At 44.2% G+C, this 18,501-nt stretch overlaps 1 protein-coding gene across 2 annotated transcripts in view; it reads left to right on the top strand.

Moving 5' to 3' along the window:
- Positions 1-18,501, top strand: part of GNAO1 (G protein subunit alpha o1) — a 174,016-nt gene that overhangs the window by 140,510 nt on the left and 15,005 nt on the right. Inside the window, exons 7-8 of one of the 2 annotated variants that reach the window (XM_081200866.1) lie at positions 8,665-8,818; positions 11,507-18,342. The exons of the other annotated variant lie outside the window; for it this stretch is intronic. Of the exons in view, the coding sequence (XP_081056992.1) occupies positions 8,665-8,818; positions 11,507-11,694 (342 nt within the window). The 3' untranslated portion in view covers positions 11,695-18,342. Of the gene's footprint in view, positions 1-8,664; positions 8,819-11,506; positions 18,343-18,501 lie in introns of those variants that run through there. 2 annotated transcript variants of the gene reach the window in all.

Here is an 18,501-nt window from a genome sequence, read left to right as displayed (position 1 = left end):
AGATAGCCTTGCTTTTCTACTTACTTCATTTGTTCCAAGGTCATCTCACAAACCGTCCTCAGTTCTGAGACCAAAAGGATCTAACAGATATACTTTATTACTCACATGTCTTCCTTTGACTCTTAAATGCCATGGAGACCCCATTCTACCACCAACAGCTGGATTTAAGTCTTCCATTCCGCAGGATGGCGTTAGCACAGGTAACTTGCACGCTTTCACCTGGTCCAGAATTTGACCCCAAAATCTGTTCCCCTTTCTCTTTGGCTATCCCAAGCTAAGTGTCCCTGGTGCAGAAGGGTCTCCCTTTGAAACAAAAGCTCTTCAGGAACCCTAAAGAGTGGTTATTCTTGATTACTGTTCTGCCCACAAAGAGCTTGCGAAACAGAAGAGGGGGTAGATATGGGTTCCTGACCCAGAGTGCTTATAGCATGACAACAAACCAGAAGAGAGTTAGAAAAGGACAGGCCTAAAAAATGGAGGCTGAATGTGGGCAAGTGACATTTTTACCCAGAAGTTCTGATGATGCCTGTTCTTTGGTTATTGTGTGGATTCATGCAATCACTTTTCCACTTTAAAAACAAATGTCAAGGTAGGGCCGGGGCTAGGTGCACATGAGCAAAAGGGGTGTTCCCAGTAGGTTGAAGAGGAGGCTAAGAAGTTGTTCATTTGTTGGTTTGCTATGCATTTGGCAAGAGATCATATTTCATGATTGCTCATGAGCTTTTGTCTATGTCTGGAATTGTGTCCCGTGCTCAAGAGATGTTTTCTTGGGTCTTTTTGGTGCCAAATCAGGAAATAGAAAATAAAAGGTAGAGAGAAAGCTTATCTCTGAAGCAGTGAAAACTCTTATTTTGTCTGATGGTTGCAAGAATTTTACAGCAGTGTTTCAAAATGCTTAAAAGAGGAAAACTATACTGTAAATGGAGAGCACAGGGGTAGAGGAACAGCCCTAGCTGAGGTTTAGCTCCCATGAGAAGACACTAAGCAAAGAATGTATCAAAAATATATGTAACGCGATTGCAGCTTTGTAGTCTTGACCTTAAATGTATATTACTTGCCGTGTTTGAGTGTTATGTCTGAACTAAGGATAGGGGAGAATTTTGATTCAGTTCACATTTAAAAGCAAACGTACCAAATGACACTTTCTGAAACAATATGCAAACCAAAACAAAGCTGTCCTTCAAAATGTGCAGTATTCCAAATTTTGCAATATGGTTCTTCATCCATAAATGTACAGTCATACCTTGGAACTCAGACGCCTTGGCTCCCGAACAAATCACCTCCCAAACAATCGAAACCCAGAAGTGAGGGTTCTGGTTTTGGAACGGTTTTCAGAAGCCAAATGTCCAGTGTGGCTTCCACAGCTTCCGATTGGCTGCAGGACGCTACTGCAGCCAACTGGAAGCCACACCTTGGTTTTCGAATGGTTCTGGGAGTCGAACGGACTCCCGGAACACATTCTGTTTGAAAACCAAGGTACACTGTATATGTTAGGATAAACTGTATATATAATCATATATTAGTGGGCATAACATGCAGAAGTGCATTCTACGTGGGGGAATAGCTTTTGCCGCTGAGCTATGGCCTTCCTTCACACCCTCTTGCTGAACTGGGGGAAGTCTCCTGTGGGAACAGGGGTGATAGATGTGGGGCTTGAGTGTTTAGCCCACAGTCCTCTTTGTGCATTCACAGCAAATGCCTGAAGAGGACCATGGGAGATTTAAAAACAAGTGATCAGTGCTGCTTTTGTACAAGTTGACTTCAACCCCAGCTTCTAGCAGAATTGGAATCAAGGTTCTGCCACCTCTTTAGAATCTGGGGAAGATCAGAGGGCAGAAGTTTTATTCTCTTAAAAGTAATCTGGGGTTTTTTTTAATGGTTTGAAGCCATTCAAAATGAATACATCAGGATAAAGAGGAAGGAATGAATTGCCTAGTGATGCTTGCAGAAAAGGTTAGCTCATCATGTGCTCAGCTGGCAAAGATAGCAAGGAGTCCTTCTGTGATTCAGCTCTTCCTCCACACTACTTCACGGTTGCTGCTACATTCATAAGCATTTTAGAAGAGGCATTGTTCCCACATTCGCCTTGCATTTTTTATCCCCTTTGAACTACAGCTCACTCGAACTATAAATAAGTATGGAATACAGAAAGTGAAAATAGACATATGGATTCGCAGGTGGGGAGAGTGCTGTTACCCTCTTGTTTTTCTTGTGGGCTTCCAGTGAAGATAGCCGGTTGGCCGCTGTGAGAACAGGATGCTGATTTGGTCAAGATCCAGGGATCCTCTGATGTTCTTATTCTTGCAGACACACACAACTGCAGGAGGAGGGATAGAACTGTGCTTCTGATTGGAAGTATATTCCACATAAACCATCCCAGGCACTGTGGCAGGGCCACCTCTAGGGAAGTGCAAGGCCTGGAGCAAATCAGACTCATGACCCACCCACCTTACCACTGCAGGATGTGTCCTCCAATGCTGCCCCCACTCTTATTCCTCCTCTTCCTCCTCCGCTTTTAAAGGGATTTACAGGTCCAGATGGAACGCTGCTACCTGCAATGTTACCTTCTCGCCATCTTCAGTGCTAAAGAGGAGCAGAGATCAAGCTACCACCACGTTAGCACAGAGGGTAATTAGCCTGGGTCCCTCTGCTCAGTTTCCATGTTCAAGACATATTGAGCATTACTAGTGCCCATTGGTGTGGCAGTAGGGAGGGAAGGTAGCACTAGGTGGATCCAGAACCAAAGACAGGCAGAGCCAACGAATTCTAGTTGTGCCCCTCTCCTCCTCCCTGCTGAGTTCTACCAGGGCAACACCAAGATTAAGGAGGAGGAGGAGGACGAGGAGGAGGATGTTGACAGGCAGTTCCATTGGTTGCAAATAGGAAGGCTGGCTGAGGGTAGAATGATGGTGCTGGGGCCATGCCCCATTCACTCTCATGGGCCAGTCTCCACTGCTTACAACAATCTGTTCTGAGAATCCTCTTATCTTCATCTCTGAACTGCATCATGCACTTTCACTGCGAGGAGGATTTGTACCGTTGCAAGGACCTGCGAATGATTTCCCCGGTAGCGGTTTCTGTGCGTCCTTGTCTCTTGTCCAATCTACATTCGAGTAACTAAGCTGCATGGGGGACCATGGCGTTGTTCTTTCTTTACCTGTCAGCTGGTGTCTTTGCGGCCTTCCTTAGCTATAAGAAATAGGTGTCTCAAACGGTATCAAAACAGGATGCGGGCACTTGAGTGGCGCACTCTATAATCAATCTTGCTGAATGGCGTGTTTGAAATACTGGGCGGGGGGAGCTCTCTCAGCCCCTACCCGTCATATGCAGGCAGTGTGATTGCAGTACAAGTTGCTTATATTTAATAATCTGTACTCACACCTCTGTTTTAACCTCTTCTGATTCTTTTTCTAATTCTAATATGGCAGCAAAACTAAAACAACAGTAAGTATTGTTACCATTACAGGAATGTTATGGTTTCCAACTGGAACAAAAATGAAGGTGCTTCTAATGTCATTGTAGACTTGACATTCATGACTTTGCCGAATGGTGGGGAACAAGGAGTATGGACCCATCAATGACTTATGAACTCTACCTTAAAGATGCCTGCACTTGGTCCACACTAAGATACCGTCATGAACACAACACAAATATTTCTTCTCTGAGGGGTGGCAATTCCAACATATTATAAGTATATTGTGCTTTACCATCTTCAACTCTCTTCTTTCCTCCATTTAACAGGATCAGTTGAAATAACCATTTTAAGGTGTGTTTTTCCCCAATACTTGTTTTGAAACCTGGCAAAGGGCGTCAACATCTCTAATACACTTGTAATGTATTTTTGCTTATGTAGAATATACATTCTTGGTACAGCTTACAGGAAAACCAATGAACTTGGGATTCATCCAGTTAAGAAAACAGTGGATTTTCCCATCCCTGTGAAACAAAACAACATTGGGGTAATTCTACCATGAAAGGATTTCAGACCCCTGTTTGTATTAGCTGTTGCCTTTAGTACTTGTTCCAGCTTTTTGATGTGGTCCATTGGGCAACTTGGTCCAGGACAGCCTGGAATAGAGCTGCTGGATAATGTAGTAGGGGGTATCTTATGGACTGGGCCAGGTAATTGTAATGGCTGTCTTGCAGTGTCTTACAATTCCTCCATTCAGCTACAGGTGTCAGGTGTGGGGTGTAAAATCAGATTATGGAGTGTTCAGGCAACTCTCTCTCTCTCTCTCTCTCTCTCTCTCTCTCTCTCTCTCTCCCTCTCTCTCTCTCTCTCTCTCTCTCTCTATATATATATATATACCCAAAGATGTTTGTGGTCACTAAGGGAGGGGAATCCACTGGGATAGCACTGAGCCCATCAGGCAGACTGAGGGAGGCACCTCAGGTGGCATATTCTGTGAGGCTGGCAGTAGGGGTGGGTTGTTGGAGAACAGAACAGCAGGCTCTGCTCCCCTCAGGTGTGGTGGACCCGTGCTAAAGGAACATTTAAATGCCAGTCCAGTTGGTCTCATGGAATGGGTATGGGAAATAATTTGCGCTCTACCTCAGACAGCAAAAATTATTAGACAGGCAATTTCCTTGGACTAAGCAACCACATCACTCTTTGGGAAAGACTAAAGAAAACCCAAGAAATCTTGCTCTTGGAAACTATGGTGGCAGTGGATTTTACTGCAGATAAAATTTAGGCAAACTAGATTCCCACTGGATTTGCCTAAATTCAACAACTGAGATTTCACACTAGATTAAAGGGGGGCGCTGCACAAAACTGCACATAGCATACTTTCACATAAAGATGGGGGCGAGGATTAACCTGGACTTACTCAGCACACCCAACACCTAGAAAGTCATATAAGTGTCTGAAAACAGGCTAACACTACCCACTACCTATCCTCAGGGTAGGTGCTAGAGCACATATTGGTGCTGCAGCCAGCACATGGGAAGATGCAATGTTGGTGTGAGAGATCAGACATCTCATCTCTTCTTCTCCCTGGAAAAGACACGATTCAAGTTTCTAGTTATGCACTAAATGACCTGACTGAGCGCTATTTAGAGGCATCCTTTGTAGTGCTGCGTCTGCTGTACAACCCAGAATTCCACCTGTAGTATGTTTCAATGGGTGTTGTCCTTGCTCTTCCCTTCCCTGCAGGCAAGATGTTGAAATATTTCCTTGAGCATTTGGTTCTTCTGTTTTCATGCAGATACAATGATCCAGTCTTGCTGCTGGGTTTTTGCTTTACATTATTCTTATTACTGTTGTTATGCAAGTACAAAAATTAAGAATGCAAGCAGCAATACATCCATATGCACATAAACAGATGTCATTCACATATATAAGAGCACATAGACATCAAGCCACATACTTAGAAGTCATATTTGTGACAGCACTGAAAACACTGTGCCAGCGTTAATGTTCATTCTGATCTGTCTGTCTATCTAAACAACAAAGGGGACCTAGCACATCTCACATGATTCACAAGAATCATTCTTTAATTTCAAGAAAATATTTTGTACCTGTTAAAGCAAGGCTGGGGGTATTGGAAGTGGGTACTAGTAATCGGTGTGTAATGATGACACCTGGGCCCTTTACACCAGTAGTTGCAATGACCCAGGGAGTCATAGCAACAGGAAGCAAGCCTGTCAAATTGGACCCTGCAGAAGTATGTGATGTATATTTCAGGGATCTCAAACTGATCCTTGGCTGTGGCTGCAAATAGATGTGGGCGTAGGACATGGCTGGTGGCCATAGATGTGGCAACAAGGCAATCTCACCCGATAATGAGGGAGAAATTTGATTCATTTCTCATTTAAAGGCAGGCCTACAGAATTTGCATATTGCGAAACAATATGTGAACCAAAACACAGGCATTCCTCGAAATACTCACTCCTCTGAATATTGCACTGCAGCTCTTCAACCAAATAATGCGTACAAAATGCATACACTATAAATAAAGTGTGCCATATATATTTTAGTGAAAATAACACCCAAAAATGCATTATATTCAAGAAAACTGCTTTGCAAAAATGAGCATATTAAGTAACATGATTTACAAAAATGTGTAAATTAGTAGGAAATTTGCACTAAAATAGTAATTAATTTTCATGAAGACTTAAAAAGAAAAATCTCAAACTGATGTGGAATTGTGGAGAACTGGAGAATGTGGAAATGAGCACCTGAGAGGAGCAAATTAATGCCTTGCCTGTGTAGCAACTTCAGAGAGCCCACATTCCACATTGAAACATGTCAGAGATGATGTTGGAGTGGATTTCTGGGGTATGTTGTAGCACAAACAGTTCACATGGGGCACTGGCTAAGCCTCCTGAACCTCACCGTTGCTCTTCTTGAACAGAAAGTAAACCCTAGAATGCACCCAGGACTAGGGCTGGAGAAGAATTTCCTTTGGTCAGCCTTGCAAAGTGAACTTTCCTAATCTTCCTGGACTAGTACACAGATCTGAATGTCATTATCCTTAGGATTTTGCAGCTCTTTGAATTTTATGATAATAGTTCTCTGCTTAAAATAATACCAAAATGCTTTTCAAAATACATATTTTAGAATACCTTTTTTTAAAAAAATAATACAGAAATTCATATTAAAATGCCTTTCTAATTATGAGCTTCTGTATGGATTTTTTATTTTTTTAAAAATACTAATTTGCAGATTGCTGGGAAAACAGGACAGAATGGACTTATGATAGAATGGACACATGTGACAGTCAGCTTATCAGTCCATCCTGACCTGTATTCCCACAAAGCTATCCATTGGATGGGTAAGCAAGATGTCTGTCAGGGAATTTTGTTCAGCATTGCTGGCCATCTTCTCATTGAGGAACCCCTGGAAAGCTTCCAAGGAACTCTTGACTCCCTGGTGCACAGTTTGGAAGCCAATGCCTTGGTGACTGCAACTAAGAAACCACAGTCTAGCCCAGCGTTGCCCAACCTGGTACTCTCTGCACATTTCGAACAATAACTTCCATTCATCTCAGGCAGCACAGCCTTTCTGGGCTGCATCTCTCCCCCACCCCACCCCAGCCATCACCACCATTTGGACTTTTGTCAGCTCCAGCCGGCAGGTCTGCAGAGAAACAAATTGGGGACAGCCGGTCAGTCAAGTGATACTATGCAATCTTTTCAGGTTGGGTGGGGAGTCAGTTACATTCCTGCTATTCCAAAGGCACTTCCATTAGCTATCCGGAACACATTTATGTCTATCCTCTTTCTTTTGTCGGTTATAATTTGTACCAGTCGTTTGCGGCGGGGAACTGCCACACTTTGAGGAGCTGCTGCCGATGTCAAACAGGAAAGCTCTCTGTTCTGTAACCTGCTTTGCCTTTTGATAACCCCTTGGCTCTTTGGGTTGGCTTCGACCTCCGTCGCGGCTGCTTCTCTCTGCTATTCCGTTTCCGGCCGGGAGAGGCGGCACAGCTCTCGCACCAAACTCCAGCAGGCCTCTACGCCATCACCACTTTTCCTCGGCCGTCTGATCTTTTCTAACCAAACAAAGGCCAAAATAATGAGCTATTGAGAGACCCTCCAAATTTGGCAGGTATGAAGCTTCTCTTGAACCGAGAAAAAATAAAGAGTTGAAAGCAGCTGGAGGAACGGGACGCTAACAGGCTGACTTTGCTGTGAGCTCTTTCGGTATACACCAAACTGTGCAGCTTCTTAACCAATGCGGCAATTTTTATTTTACATCTTTTGTTTCATTTCATTATAATTATTATTTGTTGCATGAATTCCAACTAAAAAGCTGCCTTCCTTTTATTTGTGCATTTGTTGTTGTGGCCTTGCCAAAGAAAAAAGACCCTTCCCAAAACCCAAATCTAATCTTTTTTTTCTTAAAGGCATGATTTGACATCAGCAGGGTTCTCTGCTGATTAGTGTTTTGGTTGTTCTTAAGTATTCTATCTTCTGCCTTTCTTCCTTCACCGCTCTCTTTTTCTCCTTCAGTTCAGTTTCATTTATTTTCGTTTTATTGTGATCTGCTTTCGATCAAACCATCTTCCAAAAAATTAAACAAATAAAGACTCACACTAAAAAGCATCAACTGGAGAATGTCAGTACTAAACGAAATAACAAGCTACTAAGACCAAAGCTCACGGCAAGGTCACTGCCAAAAAGATGTCGCCTTATGGTCTGCTTTCAACTCTCAATTAATTCAAGGATCTTACCAGTCCTTGGTTAATGTATTGACCAAATACGTGTCCCATACACACACCCCAATGAAATGATCAGCATTTTAACAAAGAATGTTCTAGAAAATCTGCATGACCCACACTTCGGTTTCGATCTCTGACCTTTTAAGGGCAGGAGTTGTTTACACCGCCGCCACTTGCCATACACGCATGGTGCATGATGAAATTTAGCTGAGCTGGAATCTTGTAAAAAAAAAAAATGTGCTATGCAAAATCGACAGCTCTGTAAAAGTAAAAACTGCTACAGTGCTACTAACTGTACTTCAGATCTATAGGGATTGCATCTCTTTATGTATGTATACACATTTCCCAGTATGTATACATTGATTTATTACATCCACTGTTGTCTGCTTCCTTTTGTGTTATTACCCGCCCCCCTTTATTATTAAATTTAGATGCTTCCCTACACATTGAAGGTGGTAGTAAAGCTCTTGCCTAACTTGCCATCTCCTTTGTGTTGCAGAACCGCATGCATGAGTCACTGAAGCTCTTCGATAGCATCTGTAACAACAAGTGGTTCACAGATACCTCCATCATTCTTTTCCTCAACAAGAAGGACATCTTTGAAGAGAAGATTAAGAAATCTGCATTGACTATCTGCTTTCCAGATTATACAGGTGAGAAAAACCTTCAATATATATATATAAATATATATTAATAAAACATAATGCAGGAAGAGTCCTTTGTGATTCAGAAACCCTTGCCCTGTAATTGATACCTTTATTTTGGCTGTTAAAAAAACCACACACTGCTCTCCTTAGTTCAGCAGTGAGATGAGGAGACTGTGGTCCTTCAGATGTTTCTGGAGCACAGCTCCCATCATCCCTGACCATTGACCATGCTGGCTGGAGATTGGTGGAAGCAGAAGTCCATCAACATCTGGAAGGTCACAGGGTACCCACCCTTGTGTTAGCTCTGTGCTCCAAACAATCCATAGGTTCTTATGGGAATTTGGGCAGTAGCTTAGCTAGCCTAATATTTGACCCATTTGTGGAGGATCAGTTGAGCCAGTGCTTTTTTTCTTTAAAAAGGGGTACTCTCATTTTCCTACTCATATTGAAATACTGCCCCTCAATGAGGCCAAACTCAGATTCACAAAATGTTTAGGGGTATTCATACCCCAGTGTCCCCCCCAGAAAAAAGAACTGAGTTGAGCCATGGGTGTTCCTCATGGTGGCTCCATGGAATCTACACATTCAAAGGAAGTATATCTCTGAATTCCAGATACAGTGGAACCTTGGTTTTTGAGTGTCTCAGAAGCCGAACGTTTCGGAAGCTGGAAGCCGAAAACCCAGAAGTAATTGCTTCTGTTTTTGAATGCACCTGGGAAGTCAAACGGCTTCTGCTGCGCGTTTTTCTTTTTTCTCAATGGATTTTGCCGACTGCCCATTGCTCCTCGGTTTTCGAATGTTTCGGAAGTCGAACGGTCTTCTGGAACTGATTACATTCTAACACCGAGGTTCCACTGGTCTAGTAACAAGCAGTAATGAAAGGCCATTGGGGGTTTTTTATCTCCAAAAGTCTTTGGCTGGCTGTTGCTGGACTAAACGGCTCTTGCTCTGATTAGGCAGGGCAGCTTTCTTAGGTGTTGTATGCTCATAGCACTGTGGGGAAGATGAGGAAGACCAAAGAGGGAGTGGCTCGTGGTAATCAGACACAAAAGGTTTCACATCAAGGTTGCTTTGCTGCTGCAAAATTCATGTCACCAACATGAGCTGAGTTAGCTCCAGGTTTGCATGAGGAGGGGTTGGAAATAAGGAAACAGGCTGCGTTTGCACAAATGGTGAGCCAAGAAGCTTGGCTTAAGAAATCACCCCACATGAGAGCTGCAGGCTGATGCATGTCATCCAAGCACTCCTATTTTGCTTCTCCCTGTTGCAAGGAGGGAACTTTTTTCTGCCTGGTGGCCACCTTCTCTTCTAAGCAGCATTCTGAGAGCCACATGTCAGTGGTGAGTTAGGGTTAGAGGCAAATTGAACCTCCTGGTGGGCCAAGATTGGCCCCCAGGTTGCAGGATCCACACCCCTGTTTTAAGGATGGATGTGCAGAAATGTGGTGTCAGCTCCATAATGCTTCTTGATATCAGTTATTACTATGATTACATTGTCTTGACGACAATGGTGATAGTACCACAATACTAACGTTATTATTAATATGAATACATTAGCAATGATGGTGGTGATGACATCCCATCAGCTTACATGACTGGTTATATGGCAAAAAGGGAAATCCCTTCCCTCAGTGAAATTACAGTGATTTTCAGAGTGTGTTCCAGTAAACTCTGGGCTTCCTGGAGGCTTATTAGTGGTTGCTCTGTGAAAAGATGAGCAAGACAGGACATGTAGGAAGGCAGGATGTTCAATAATGTAGCATGCTTCTTCTCATAAATCGATTCAAATGCTGAGAGTGAGTGTAGGGGAACTCTACTGAAAACCAGCCTCAAGGCTCCATGTTCAAATCTCACATCGTCTCTGAATTTGCTCAGCAGCTCTGAGTGAGCCACTATCCCCATCTTTAATATGGGCCTCCGTTACAGCCTTTTCCTGAGAATTACCGGCAGGCAAGCTACACGTTACATTATTTGTGTGCCTGCAGTCAAGGTGCTTTGGGTTTTATAAATTTTAAATTACAGTTGTGGGATGAAGGATGGGTGATTAGGATTGGGAGGATGGGGTGTAGGGAAGCTTCCCTAACCCCTGTGAAAAATCCCTTCTCTCCCCACCCCCGGACCCTCACACCCCCCCACAGGCCTACTGCTATCTCTGGGATGGAAACTTACACTGGCACTAATGGTAACTGCAAGGAGTGGGGATTTTAATGAAGTCAAATCTATCTTCCCCCGCAAAACTGCAAACCCAGTCCTAACCGGGCATTTCAGTAACTGCAATTTAAACTTGGAAAAATGAAGCATGTCCATTGCATTCACACAATTAACGTAACATGTTGTTTGGCTTCCAGATAACATGTGAAGTGTTTTGAACACTGTATAGATGCTAAGGGTGACCATGAATTGCATCATCCAAAGCTCGTCAGTATTACTAACTGAACTGAGGACTATAAAGCACAATTTGCACAGTGTGTGCGTGTGCGTGTATGTGTGTGTGTGTGCGTGCATGTGTGTGTGTGTAAAGAAGTTTTGATGCGAGTGTTGCAAAGACCCAAACTCTGGTTCTGCACAACTCCTATCCCCATTCCCACATGAGCTGGGTCCACCTCCAAGTGGAGTCAGCTTGAGTTGGGTGGGCTTTGTATTGCGTTTCAGGACAACCTTGCTCCTGGCTTTCGTCTCTCTCTCTCTGTTGCAGGGCCCAGCTCTTTCACCGAAGCCGTGACTTACATCCAGTCCCAATACGAGAGCAAGAATAAGTCGTCCAGCAAAGAGATCTATTCACACATCACTTGTGCCACCGATACCAACAACATCCAGTTTGTCTTTGATGCTGTAACTGATGTCATCATTGCCAACAATTTGCGTGGCTGCGGACTGTATTAAAGCCCTCTTCTTTCCTTTCTTCTTTTCCCTTTCTTCTCTTCCTTCCCGTTCACCCATTGGGGAAGCAATCTCGTGGTCAGAACAACCGGTTTGTTCTCCATTCCCCCCTCTCAAATGTTAAGCCTACAACTGTTTTTTAGATGGGAGAGCCCAGTACCTACTTCAGTATTCATGCGGCAAAAAAAAGATGTTGTGAAAGTAACACTGTCACTGTAAAGCTTTGCATTCACAGGACAGTTTTATCATGCACACATTGAGGGGCAGGGGGAGCGGGTAGGTAGCCTGTTGCCCCTTCTGAAAGAGGAAGAAAAAGCAAAATGGCCCTCTTTCCTGACTCTCCAAACAGAAGAAAATCCAGCACTCATTCCCCTTTCCCTTTCCCCTGCTTTTGAAAATGCTTTGATGGCATTCTCTGCCTTTCTCTTCATGCAACAGGAGCCAATATTGAAACTAATGTAAAGGAGGCTTCACTAAGGCCCTCAGAATATGTGTTTCAAGAGCCAAGTTGCTATCATTATTTCTTAAGAAGGCAATCCAAAGCCTTAAGTGTTTGACATTGAAGGGACAAACTTCAATGTACTGTGGCAGATGTGCGGATAAGATCTCCAGTGGGTTTCTTTAAAAAAGTGTTAGTGGTGACTTCTGAAGGTGGAGGGGCTGATTCGGAATGGGACCAAGGGGACTGAAGGCTAGTTCTTTTAGTTGTTCTGTTTCAATTTTTCAATTACCCCCCCCCCCAAAAAAAGAAAAAACACTAAAGCTGCCATTTGATCTGTGAGGTAAAGCATACTGGTATCAGATATCTATATGTTTTGCTCCACGGAATAAATAGCAATTTTTAAAAAAACGGTTCAGATTGAGCACCCCTCCAGAGCTGTGGTTTTTTGTTTTTGCCAGTGTCTTCTGCACCATGTCATGGACACTTGAATAGTGCATTAGTGGCAGATTTATAGTGGACAGTCTGCACATCATTCTGCTTTATTAGTTGCTCTGCAATGCTTTGTGAGTGTTACCAACCCATTATTGTCACCCGGCAAGCCATCCTTGTACTGTAGTGCCAAAAAATAACGTCGGTGAAGGGGCGGGGGAACTAGGAGCATTCGTGGTATAAAAACTTACAGGATTTTAGCAGGAAGTGCAAAGGCATGGCACCCATTGCAAACAAAGCAATATGTCCACCCCTGAACTTTTGCAGAAACAAACTATATTGAAAGCAAGTTCATGTATAACTGCCTGAACCTTGATGAATGCTCATTGAAAAGGCTTTTCAGCCACATAAACACACAGGTACACATACACCTTATTTGCAGATCTCCCAGTATCACATCTGGTTTTGCCCAAAATACGTTTTGGAGCATCATGAAATGTTGATTCTCCAAAGCAAGGCAATAGGAACCTCCCCAGTTTCCATCTCCTTTTTTCTAGTTCCTTAAGAAGGTCAAATAATCTGGAGATACACTGAAACTCAAGTTTCTATTCCAAAATCAGATGGACAGGGTTGTATGGCTTAGATTGAGGTCTGAGGGTTGTGGGGGGCATGTTAGTTGCTTCCAAAATTAAAAATGGAATGCCCGAAGAAGTCATACTGAAGTGCCTCTTAATAGAACAGGTTCAAATATAAGTGTATAGTGGAATATAATTGGTAATTCTGGAATAACCTAAAGTCATTTGGATTATCAGGGTCCTTTGGTGAGAAAAGACAATAATGGCAAACACATTTCTCTGAGAGGTTTTTGCCCCCCCCCCCAACGCCGCCACCACCTTTTTTTGCAAGCACAGCCACAAGGAAGACGGGCAGATGACAGTTGCTTATTATGGGATCAGTGTCCCTCAGAAATGCACATTTGTTTTTTGTTTTGTTTTTGCAGCATTGTTTGCATCAGAATGCAATCTTCCCACCCTCCATTTAACCTGCATTTGCCATTTCTGCTTGGAATCTGATAAGCTAAAACACAAAACCTGTTGCAAATAACCCGTCTGTGATACTTCAATAACCTGCTTGCAAATTTCGCCCTTGCCTAGAAACTCCCAGCGTGGGCTGTGTTCTAGCGTGGATTCCAATGGTAGGGATCCTTCTCCGCATTTCCTTCTGGGCAGCCTGGGGTGGGGCACATGCCACTGGTGGGGGCAGGGACAAAGGCAAAAATAGGAGAAGCAACACTTGTTAATTTGACCTTTGTGCAATAGGCAAAGTTTCTGAAAATTCACCCACCCTTCTCTATCCTCCATCTAGGCATTCAAGAGGCATTGCTAAAGTTCAAAATTATATTCTAAGTGGGCCTGAACTTCCCCGTTCTTCCCCACTCAGATGATAAGAAAACCCATATAAATCAGCCCTGGGAGATGTTGCAGAGTTCCCTCCAGAGAGCAGAGGTTCCTCTGCAGCAGTTTGCCTGAAGGTAGAAAGATAGAAAAACCCAGATCCAAATGCATCTACATTGCTAATAACAGTTTTTACCTCAGTCTTTTGAAAGTGTTCATCGTCGTTTCAATTCTGTCTTTGTGGTAGATTTGCTTTGCTTTGTTTCTATTTATAACCCTTTCCACAGTGTTGTGGAGGTTGTGAGGGGCAGCTTGCTGATAAATTAGTGTTTCTTAGACAGTCCTCTGCTATTAATTGGTAAAAGTGCTTGTGAACCACCTTGTAGGAATTGTATGGTTTCAGTTATGTGTGCTTACTCATCAGATTTATAGGAGGCGTGGGTTGTGTGGGTACGGGTGCATGCATGTTTGCAAGAGGCAGATTCACACATTGTGTGCTTGACCCAGTGCAGAGGCCCAGTGACAGCGGTGTTACTGCTAAATTCTGATGTGTCCAAAAATTCAGGCAGCTGTGTTGATCTATCGTATTATAACTGCCGGCGCCCCCCTGCCCCCCGTCATAGAACAGTGCACTCATTTCCATATTATTTGCAAACTGATTTTTCCTGGAAGCAGATGACACAGAAATTAGCACTAGGCTTGCAGTATATTATACTATAGTTCTGGGAGTGGCTTTTATGACATGTCAAATCTCAAATGTGATGTGGAAGTTAATAGTTAGGGGGAAATTGTGAAACAGAATAAACCACCATTTGAATGCAGGCACTGTGTTAGGGTATCATGCAGAGGCACACACACACACACATTTTCAAGGAGGGGCCGAGCAGATCCTTTGTCTTCAGGTAGTTGCTGCTGTCCTCAACCCCCTTTTCCAGTGCCCTGATGGGTGCCAGGCAACCACGATTGCAATTGCCTTGAATGTCCCAGAGGGATGCTTCATTGCCCTGGTGCATTGTGGGCAAGGGTGAATGCCCAGAACCAGCCCTGCTTAGAGTGGTTGCACTTTTGCTTCAAGAGGGCCGTAAGCATGGCAAATTACACAAGAAACATTGTGGTGTGACACACACTTCTGGCAACACCATTTCTTGGCAGCTTACTGGGAAGTGGGGGGCATTGAGCCTAGTGCATGGGCAGGCTTAAAATGAAGAAATAAGCAATCCAAGGATGGAATCAGGTCCAATGGAAGACAGCGTAGGATTTGATCCAGAGCAGAGAGGGGTCAGGTGCAAGACTTGGTGGTGCAGGTGGGCAAGAGGCAGAGAAGCAAGATTGGGAGGAAGAAGGAAGGGTCAGGAACTCAAGGAAGGTCTCATAGGAAGGGCAGGGCAAGGAGAGGAAGAGGTCCAAGGACAGGCTGGTGGGTTTGGAAGTTGCAGGAGGTAGCATAAGGCACACTCAATACACAAGTTAGTCCTCCCTGTTTGGGAGGGACAGGGTTGCAGAGACTGGCAGCAATTCTCCAGGGTTTCAAGCAGAGGAAATTCTCAGCGCTACCTGGAGATGCCAGGGATTAAACTTGGAACCTTTGGCTTGAAAAGGAGATGCTCTGAAAAGGCTGAAGAGGCTGGAGAGCCACTGCCAGGCATTGCAGACCCTAGTATGCTAGATAGGACAGTGGTCCGACTTGGTGTAAGGAGCTCTCTAGGTTCCTATTTATCCCTCTTCAGTAGGCAGTGGTAGGTGGAGCCAGAGCCAATGGAGCTTCGCTCCATCCTTTCCCCCATCTCTTTCCCTTTCCCTTTCCCCCTCTCTCTCTATTCCCTCCCTTGATCTCTCTCGTTCTCCTAGCACAGCAGGCTGCCAGGAGGCGGGACAGATTCTATTTCTGAACTGATTGCTTGCAGAGGGCTGGAAATTATTCTGAGGGTCTTCAGAAATCCTGGGGCTGTAGTCAGCAAATTGTCCTGGGATCAAGTCTGACCCTCCTCCTCAGCAAGGTGATGCAGCAGAGTGAAATGAGGAGGTAGATGAAGGCAGGGAGTGAAACTTTCTAAAGTGTTGACCTCCACATAAGGATTTGGTACTTTCCTTCATGCACCAAAATGTCTTGAGCCACCATCGCTAGGGATCTCTAATGAAGAATTCTCACCAGCCTCACCAAACTTCAGTTCCCAAGATTCCTTGAGGGCCATTAAAGTGGTATAAAGTCAATATGTCAATAGAGCAAGGGGCACCTTCAGTGATTTGTCTGTTGATTTTGGCGAAATCCTAATACGTTGGGATTAGTTTTTCATTAGATGAAGTTTTCATACACACACTCCAATGAGTCATCCACAGATTGTTCTTGCAGTGTTATACCAATGCCCATGTGGACTTTTCAATTTGGGTTTCCTCTGGAGTGTCAGCAAGCCAGATGCAGTTTCGGAATGATGTGTGGGTAGGTGAAGGTGACAGAAAGAGAGAAGGCAAGAAATAGGAAAAGACCTCAGACTCAAATAGATGGGTAAAGGACATTGGGTCACAGCAACAATAGTTGCGTGACAAGGTCCGCCCCCCCAAGACTGATGAATAAGACGCTTGACAACAATGTATTAGGTTAATGGGCTAAAAAAGGCCACAACTTTAATGGTTACAGATTGTGAGCGGTATTGGCTTAAGCATTGGACCTAACCAACTATATCTGACTCCAGCCCGTCTGCATGGAGTCCGGGAAGGGTTAACCACCAGTAGAGGGAGTCCTGCTGATGCACATCAACTAGGAGCTCCCCCAGGGCCACCAATAGGGATCTTGCCTTAGGCCCTAGTCTCCCCAGGCTTCGGACAGGGCCACGCCCCCGGAATCCTTTAACGGAATACCCTTCAATGTGCGGGGGAGGTGATGGTGCTACTTCCCCTCCTCTCTACTCCAGCAATATTCCAATGCCAAACCTTACAAAGCTGTGACGATTTGCTATGAGGTAGGCGAAAAATGGGCCAGTGCCAATTTGCCAAGTGGAAAAAGTCCTAACAGGCCCTCAACGGCGACCTACCGAAGTCCATAGCAAGGTCAAGAGATGAAAAAACCTAAAGGGCGGGAGGGTGGGAAAACGAGAGCAGCTGGAAGCACGAAAAGGGGTGAGATTCCCACTATGTCCTGCTTAAATCAATCAGGCCACATACCCCAGAACAATCGGCTTGGTTGCCTGGGTAGTGATGCAGCTGGGAATCCCCCCCCCCCATCGCCCAGGGCTGACCACACCCATGCGCACGTGAAGGGGTTGTGAGTGCCCACAACTCCACCTCCTCCTAAGGCGGAAGTGGCTTAACAAAGTTGAGCTGAAGCTAATTTGGACTGAAATGTGCATGCCTGATACATGAATGTGAAATTTCGAAATAGATGAGATGTTTACTCTGATGAGTGAATTCAAAAATACAAATTCTGAGATGGAATTGTTTACATTCGTTCTATAACATTGTCTGGGAGCTCAAGTCCCTGTGTCATTATGGATTATTGGTAGCCGAAGGTGAGTAAGGCTTGAGAAGCCCTACATTTCACTGCCAAACCTTGTAGCAGGACACCAAAATGTGAGCATTAAAAGACGGGACTCAGTATCCCAAACCATAGTGGGCCTTGAAGCCATGGAGATGTGGGGAAGAACTCTTGGATTTCCTCATCCCGCATTTTCAAAGCAAACTTAGTGTGCTCATTTTTAAGAGCAAAAAATCAGGTGGTAATTGTTAGTAAAGCAAATGTTGCCTGGAATATCCTGAGACCTCTTCTTTAATCTGCTATTGCCTAAATCTCATGGCAGTCGAACAGGACTTTGATCTCGCTTGCTCTCTTTCAAGAAGCAATATACTAGTTGCCCTTGTAAAGCTGTGCAACTACTAAAACCAGATGTATGTCCGTGTGATTAATATAGTGCCAAATTTTCAACCCAAATTCCTCATGTTACAATGGCCCTCTACAAGGACTATTAACCACCAATAGAGGCTGATCTATGAACGAGGGTGAATGAGGCAGTGCCTGCCTGCCCCCACAGCCTCAGTCTGCCCTCAGCCAAGCTGCCTGCCTTTCTATTTGCGACCATTGGAACTGCCTGTCAGCTTTCTCCTCCTTAGTCTCAGTGTTGCCCTTGTAGAATTCAGCCGGGTGGAGGAGAATGGAGATAAAACTATAGTTGACCCCACCTGTCATTGCCTCTGGCGCCACCTACTGTTGACCTCCCTGCTTTGCTCCCTACCATCTCAGTAGGCAACAACCACCTCTAGTAACCACAGCAATCGTATTCATTCCACTCTGCTCTTCCTTTCCTCTTTTCCATTGGCAGAATAGAGCGCTGCGCTTCTTGAAATGGCAATAACATAACATTCAGTACCAAAGTAAATCCCTTTGTGGGGTCACTCCAGGGGAAAAAACCAGCTTGTTTATTTAGTGTTTATGCCTTTTCCAACATTAATGTGCCTGTGATGCTCAGATTATGGGTGTACACATAGTCTGTGTTTTAAAGTAGTTGAAATTCTGCATCCAATAAATCCAATTTCTGTGCCAAGTTAAACTGGATA

Source organism: Podarcis bocagei, assembly GCF_964188305.1.
Source record: "Podarcis bocagei genome assembly, chromosome: 7".
Lineage (NCBI taxonomy): Eukaryota > Metazoa > Chordata > Lepidosauria > Squamata > Lacertidae > Podarcis > Podarcis bocagei.
This window is presented reverse-complemented; position numbering and strand designations above follow the sequence as displayed.